Source organism: Acomys minous (genome assembly GCF_964271855.1).
Source record: "Acomys minous genome assembly, chromosome: 2".
NCBI classification, from domain to species: Eukaryota; Metazoa; Chordata; class Mammalia; order Rodentia; family Muridae; genus Acomys; species Acomys minous.
The window spans coordinates 85,381,200-85,388,316 of record NC_140484.1 but is presented as its reverse complement, the minus strand read 5'-3'; the positions used below and the strand labels follow the sequence as shown (position 1 = coordinate 85,388,316).

The 7,117-nt window shown below is 60.9% G+C and overlaps 2 protein-coding genes across 3 annotated transcripts; one reads left to right on the top strand and one right to left on the bottom strand.

Moving 5' to 3' along the window:
* Positions 1 to 248: 248 nt before the first annotated feature.
* Positions 249 to 6,912, top strand: GFY (golgi associated olfactory signaling regulator). Its single transcript, XM_084759089.1, has 5 exons — positions 249 to 355; positions 3,631 to 3,723; positions 4,533 to 5,851; positions 5,983 to 6,156; positions 6,628 to 6,912. The coding sequence occupies exons 3-5, from the start codon at positions 4,552 to 4,554 to the stop codon at positions 6,819 to 6,821; spliced, it is 1,668 nt and encodes a 555-aa protein (XP_084615215.1). The 5' UTR covers positions 249 to 355; positions 3,631 to 3,723; positions 4,533 to 4,551; the 3' UTR covers positions 6,822 to 6,912.
* Positions 355 to 7,089, bottom strand: PTH2 (parathyroid hormone 2). 2 transcript variants are annotated; one of them, XM_084759542.1, is made up of 3 exons: positions 6,919 to 7,089; positions 1,749 to 1,879; positions 355 to 1,587 (listed from the first exon to the last, which is right to left on the bottom strand). In XM_084759542.1, the coding sequence occupies exons 2-3, from the start codon at positions 1,874 to 1,876 to the stop codon at positions 1,413 to 1,415; spliced, it is 303 nt and encodes a 100-aa protein (XP_084615668.1). In that variant the 5' UTR covers positions 1,877 to 1,879; positions 6,919 to 7,089; the 3' UTR covers positions 355 to 1,412. The 2 variants fall into 2 exon arrangements, with proteins under 2 accessions (XP_084615668.1, XP_084615669.1); XM_084759543.1 differs by lacking the exon at positions 6,919 to 7,089 and adding an exon at positions 3,601 to 3,726.
* Positions 7,090 to 7,117: the final 28 nt, after the last annotated feature.

Sequence of the window (7,117 nt, the reverse complement as noted above, 5' to 3'; positions counted from 1 at the left end):
TGCAGACTGCTGTGAAGGAAGGGGCCCCGGGACCGTAAGTGCTGCACGCCAGGATCTTCCTACGCCCTCGCCTTCCCTGTCAACACTGGTGGCTTAGAATGTCAGGAGCCTCTTCCGAGCAAAGACAGGACCGAGGGGAAGGGAGTGGGCAGAAAGCACGAGAAATCCTCTGGGTCTGGCCCTGGAGCTGTTTAAAGAACTCCCGGGGCCATCTGCGTTCGGTTTTGAGAGGCCATGTAGTTGGGATACAGGTGACAGGGGAGGATGTTACCGACTGGGAGGAGACCCATGTGAGGTGATTCGGGAAAGGCAGGCTGCTGACAGCCAGCGCGGGTTCTGCAAGAAAGACGCCGAGGTAGGTTCCCAGTGCCCAGGAGACCGCTGAGAAGGGCAGGCCCAGCCATTTGGGACCAAGCCGGGGGCTGCCTGTGTAGCGGTGGATGGAACCAGGTCTAAGCCAATCCGCCGGGGGTGGGGTGGGGGTGGGGGAGACAAGCCTGGGCTCGCCCGCAGGGGACGGGAGCTGCGCGAAGAGGGTTGTAGGAGGGGACCTGCAGACGAGGGGTTTGGAGAACGGTGAGCTCTTTGGCCGCACCCTGAGCGTCAGGGCGAAGCGGCCTGGTACGGTCCGTCCGCTCGAGACAGCGGTCCAAATGGCGACTTCGGGGCGTGACATATCGCTCGCGGGAGCCTAGGTTTCTGTGGGCGCCGCCTATAAACCGCTTCTGTGCGGTAGCCGGGCTTTAGGAGCGGCGAGATGCAAGCTCCGCCCTTACAGCCTAAAGGCCAATGAGGACTCGGTCCGCCTCCAGAAAATGCAAATTTGTGAGGGCGGCCTCCCATCCTCTGCAGACCAATCAGGGAGCGGTCCGCTCGCCCACTGGCTCACAAGCTACAGGTGTCGGTGGAGCAGGGTCCCGGGAACCCCTGGCTCTAAACAGTTTCCTGCTCCCGACCCTGCGACCTAACTCCTGGAGACCTCCCTTGGCCGAACATGCGGCCCAGAAAGGTTGTTAAATCCAGATACAGCAAGGCATGGTGGTGCACGCCTTTGATCTCAGCACTCGGGAGGCAGAGGCAGGAGGATCTCTGAGTTCGAGGCCAGCCTGGTCTACACAGAGAGAAACTGTCAGCCAAAAAAAGAAAAGAAAAAGCTCCGTTACAGAGCTGAATCAGGGGTCTCGCAATTGTGACTTTAGGAGAGCAGAGCGGCGAGGAAATCTGGAGAGAACAGAGACTCGGGATAGACACCCCCGAGAAGAACCACGGAGGCGACGCAAACCAGCGAGGACACGGAGGGGGCTGGTTGCAGTGGGACGGTGCGCCCCCGCTGGGGCCCCTCCCCACACACCCACGCGAGGGCGGCGCAGCAAGGAGGCGAGGTCGCGGCGAGGCAAGGCTCTTTATTGGGCTCAGGGCGCGTCCAGTAGCAACAGCTTCTGCATGTAGGAGTCCAGCCAGCGGCGGCGCTCCAAAGCGGCCAGCAGACGCGCGCGCTCCCGAAACGCCGCGTCGTCCGCCAGCGCCAGGCTGCGCCGAGACAGCGGGGTACCCAAGTCCGCCCAGGCCCGGCTGGGGGCGCGGAAGCTGCGGGAAAAGAGATGCGGTGACTGAGCGCCAGGCCCCACGGGCCGCCGCGGGTCCCCACTACAGTCTGACGTCAAGCACCCCTGCACCTCCCCGCGCGGTACCTAGCCTTCCCTTGGGGTGTCTCCTCCCTTCCTGGGTATCCTGGGCCTCACACCTACCTGAACACACCAGCAAGGGGCAATGCAACTCCTGAGGCAGGGCCGGTGCCCCAGGGCACAAGCAGCAGCAGCAGCAAAAGCAGCAGCAGCCGCTCTCGGGGGCTCCTGGACACCTGGCAGGTCTCCATCACCTGTGGACACCGGACAGGATCTCGCTGTTATCCCGCCCAGAAGCCTGGAGCCCACCGCCCATCCCCCGCCCCACCCCCCACCGCCACCAAGCCTCCCGAGAGGCCCCCCTACCGTGCAGTGGGCTCGGGGCAGCGGTGCTCACACCCCATCTTATATAGCTCAACAGCCCCCGCGGCGGCAGTGACGCAGGCCGGGCTGGGGGCGCGGGGTCACTCCACCCCAAGCTCATTAAGGAGCCGCCAGCGGTAATGAGAAGTCTGGTGGGGCCCTGCGCTGCCGTGGCCGCCACCAACTAATTGGGACCCGGAGCTGGTACTGAAGAAGCAAGGGTGGGGGGGGGCAGACAGAGAGGTGGACACAAGGGGTGTGTCAGAGGGATAAAAATAGAGTCTGCAGAGGGGGACCATCAGAGAACAAGTGGGGACACGGAGAGCGAGCGGCAGGGAAGAGAGCAGAGGGATCCAGGAGGAGAAAGACAGACAGCATCACCTCCAGACAGAAGGACGAAAGACTGGCTGCCTGTGAAAGGAATAACATGGAGAAAGAAAGACTGGGGGCTCTGGAAATGGGGGTGGGGGGAGCTGAAAAGAGAGGGTGTGGAAAGACAGGCAGGCCCATCAGAGCCGGGGAAGGAGAGCAGAGGTGGTAGTGTGCGGACCGGAAGTCACCACCGTGGAGTGGGACACAGGAGCCTTCCACAGGATGACTCCTTCTCCTCCCCCACAAGGGACGCCAGGGGCTGAAGATCCGGCCAAATCCATATCTAGCACGTTTAAAGGGGGACCCTCAAGGCCACCCCACAGTGCCGCACACCTGTCATCCTAGCACCCAGGAAGCAGAAACAGGAGGATCACCCCAAATTTGAGGCCTGTGTATGCTACATAAGACTCTCTCCAAGAGGGACACCCTCCTCCCATACCGTGGACAAAGGAGGCGGACAAGGGCCTGGGCTCCTGCCTCCACAGACAGGAGGGGACCAGACTTGGAATCCCAAGCCTAAAGGTGGTCAATCCCACTGGTCAACCCCAGTCCCCTGGGTTCTGGCAAGAGGGGACAACTGCATTCTTCAGCCTGGAGGGAACAGAATAGCCTAGTGAGATTAAAGAAGAAAGCCACCAGGGACTTAGATCCTTGGATTTGCTTGGAGGATGGCAGAGATCCTAGGACTCTTATGTTTTCTGCGACAGGGTTTCTCTGTGTAGCCCTGGCTGTCCTGGACCTCACTTTGTAGACCGGCCTGGCCTCGAACTCACAGAGATCTACTTGCTTCTGCCTCCCGAGTGCTGGGATTACAGGTGTGTGCCACCCCCACCCCCACCCCCGCCCAGCTGGGACCAGGACTCATCCAAGAGTTTGTGTCTGTTGGGTTGGTAGTGGGTTTTGGGGGGGATGGGGGTGGGGGGTTGCGTGTGTTTGACTGGCTGGGTTTTATTTTTGTTTTAGAGTCACTGAAGCCCAGTCTGGCCTGGGTCTCACTGTGTCACCCAAGCTGGCTTTGAACTCATAACCCTTGTGTCTTAGCCTTCCAACAAGAGGGATCACAGGCCTGTGCCATCATACCTGGCCAAACCTTGGCTTCAAAGGGAACATATCTTGGTTAAAACCTAACTTAACTTCCTTCTCTACCCCAGCGATGAGATTCTATGTCTCTGTTTCTTTAAGAATCTCAGCTTGTTGCTAGGTTCTCAGGATCCCCCAGGGAGGGGGTCAGGTGCGTCACCTGTCACCTGTGTGCCTCTGGGACCCCCAGGGCTGCCTCTCCTAGCGCCATTCAGCAGCACTCCCTGCCTGCCTCTTTGTCCAGCGTTGATCGTCTGCTGTCGTCTTGGACACCACTGAACAGGTAGGAGACCCCCACAACCCCAGACGACCCTGCCGCACCTCCATGTCCATCTCCAACCCACTACAGGAGTTGCTGGATCCCTAGCTCCGTCCTCTATAAACAGGGTGCTGAACTTACTGTCCCAGAGGTCTCCGTCCGCATCAGGCTGGGCAGAGAGTCTACATCTCACATCCCTATGTCTTCAAGACATAGGGACTCTGAGGTCCAGATGTCATTGTAACCCACAGTCTGGCAACCCCACGTCGTCCTTTCGCCTGTGATCCTTAAGCCCCTTTCCAGGCTCCAGTAATCAAAATCTCCAAATGTCCTAATTTCTGGCTAGAAGCAGAGACGTGGACCCTTTACCCTCCACTCTGTGGGACTCAGAGTCTTCCTCCTTCCCTGACTCTGCCTGAGCCTCAGCTCCTCCACCCCCTCCCCCCCATCACCCCTCTCCTCCACCCCCTGTCACCCCCCTCCCTTGCCCCTCCCCCCTCCTCCACCCCATCTCAAAGCCTGTGGAGCCCTGGCCTCAGATTTTCCCATGTCCCCTTAGCCATCTGACACCCTCCAAAGGTGAACCTCACATTTGTGGGATCTTGGAAAGATGTCATTATGTCCCTAATTTTCAGTGACCCCACTGGGAAATGTACCACCACTCCCAAGAATCCCTGAACTCCTGTGTCCTTGGTGACCAGTTGCCACCCCCACAGCCTCCAGGGAGTTGAAGTTGGTTTTTGCCAGAGTCCCTTCTGGGAGCCAGTGGGCGTGGCTTCTGGGAGGGCCGGCGATGCTTTGGCCCTAAAGCTTCTTCCTACCTACTTCCACAGCTACGAGCATCTCTGAGCCATGCAGCCCTTCAGCCCTCTCCTCCTCCTCCTCCTCCTTCCCTTTCTCCTTGATAGTCTGGGGTCCTGGGCAGCTCCCTCAGCGTCTCTACCTGCGGACTCCGACCTCCAGGGCACGGCCCAGCCCTCTGGGATGCCCACTGGTGCTGTAGAAAATTCTCCTAGAGATGAGCCTTCCCCAGGGTACCCTGCACCCACCCCACCCGAGCCCTCCAAGACACCACCCTGGGCTGCACCCACCCCACCCGAGCCCTCCAAGACACCACCCTGGGCTGCACCCACCCCTCCCCAGCCCTCCAAGACACCACCCTGGGCTGCACCCACCCCTCCCCAGCCCTCCAAGACACCACCCTGGGCTGCACCCACCCCACCCCAGCCCTCCAAGTCACCACCCTCGGCTTCCCCTGACATCTCCATAAAAAGCTTGCTTGAGACCCCTGGCCCCAACCTCTCAAATTCTCCAGAGACTCCCACGCCTGAGCAGCTCACCACCTCAGGAGCAGAGTCTCAGGGCGCTTCAGGGATGAGCCTCTCCACAGCAGCACTCCCCAAATCTCCTGAGACTCCCAAGCCTGATCTCACTGGACCTTCCCAGTCTGGATTCCCTGAAACCCCAAAACCTAATCCTTCCAAATCATCCCTCCCAGACCCCCCTGACCCGACACCAACTACACACCATGAATCCCCTAAAATCCCCGAAGGAGATACCCCCAAACTCTCACCTGGTGAAGGGCCAAAGAGACCAAGTCCTAGCCCCACCCAACTCCTCAGCTCCAAATCCCTAGCGACCTATGACCCCGGCACCACCAGAAACCTAAGTTCTGCATTCCCAGCACCCACCCACCCTGACCCTGCACACCCTCCCCCGTCAGCACCTCTCATGGCCCACAGCTCCAACCCCACTGTCATACCCACAACCCACAACCAAAACGCAACAGGGATGGTTATGGCCACTGCCTTGGAAGTCACCACTAGTCTCCCCACCCAAACAACAACCCTCCGGGAGGAAGCCCCCACTCCCAGTGAGCCAGGCTTGAGTCCCACCCCAGAAGCCCCTCCTGCCACCCCAGCTGCCACCGCTGGCTTGTCCACCTCAGATTTCCTAGGGACCAAAGAGCTGAGTGTGCCCCAGAGCTCAGGCCCCAAGGGGCCAGCTCTCCCTCCTCCTTCAGCACGGATTGCAGGGCCCCCTGCTCCCCCAGAGCCCTCCAATCAGGTTGCCGTGCCTCAGGCCCCTCAGAGACACAGCCGAGGAGAGACGGTCAATACTATCATCGTGGTGGAGCATGTGAAGGAGACTGGTGAGGGGCCTGGATCTCAAAGAAGAGGGCTGGGTCTGAGGGAGGAGGCTGGGTGTGGACCCTGGGTCTGAGGGAGGAGGGCTGGGTCTGAGGGAGGAGGCCCTCAGCTCAGCCAACTGTGTCATCCTCAGGTGTGACTCTGGTCAGCCGCCCAAGAGGCTCGGTCGGAGGGGCCCTATGCCTGTTCTTCGCGGGGACAGGGATGCTAATTGGTGTCTTCCTGCTGTTGTGGTGTCTCTACCGCCGGGCCTCCAGACACAGGTCCTTTGCACACCACCGGCTCCAGGACAGTGGGGATGAACCAGGTGAGTGCTTGCTTGCCGTGGGCGGACCTTATCACGGCCTCACAGGGGCCTTAGGACACCCCTCTAAAGAATAAAAATCCCTGTCCGAGGTAAGTATAAGGCTTGACCCCACCACGGGCTGGTCCAGCCCCCTATACCTGAATTCTTCCTCCGCCCTCACCCCCACTTCCTCTTCCTCCACTGAGATAGGATCTCATTACATATCCCAGGTTCCCAACACACACACACACACACACACACACACACGTAGGCATACACACATACATGCCCACACATTCATACACGCACGTTCGCACACTCACACCCTCTCCAAACCCTCCTCAGCTCCCTCAAGCCCTGCCTAGTTCTCCACACCCCGCCCCCACAAAACCTTCACGCCCCCCACCCCAGCCCGCAGGGACTTTACACGCCCTCTCATTGGCCAGCTGCCTGACCCGCCCACCCCGTCCCCTCCCCTCTTCGCCCTTGCAGTCCTGCACCTGGACGCCCCGAAGGACCCGTTGGACCTCTACTTCTACGCCCCGGATGTGTGGGTGCCCTCGCACATCGCCACGCAGCAGCCACCTCCCACGCCCCCGCTGCCGCCCAAGCTGCCCCCTCCGCCCCGCGGGCCGCAGCGCCTGGAAGCCCTGTCGCCCGCCGCGCTGGCCCCCAACTTTGTCTGAGACCGCACTGCAAGCCCGGCCGACCCAGCTTCAGCGCCTCGAGACCCCGGAGCCACGCAGAGCTTCCCAATAAACGGCCTCGGCCCCTAGTCTGCACCCGAGTGCTTGGCGGAGGGGGAGAACCGGAGCCCGGGTTGGGCGTGGGCGGCAGGTAGCAGGGCTGAGGGGCGCAGGCAGGAGGGCGCCCGCCATCTGCAGCTCCCCTGGGAGGGAGAGGGAGGGAGGGAGGGAGGGAGGGAGGGCTGGGTCTGGACCCTGTTCCCCCACTCTTGTGACCCGCATCAGGTGACGACCTA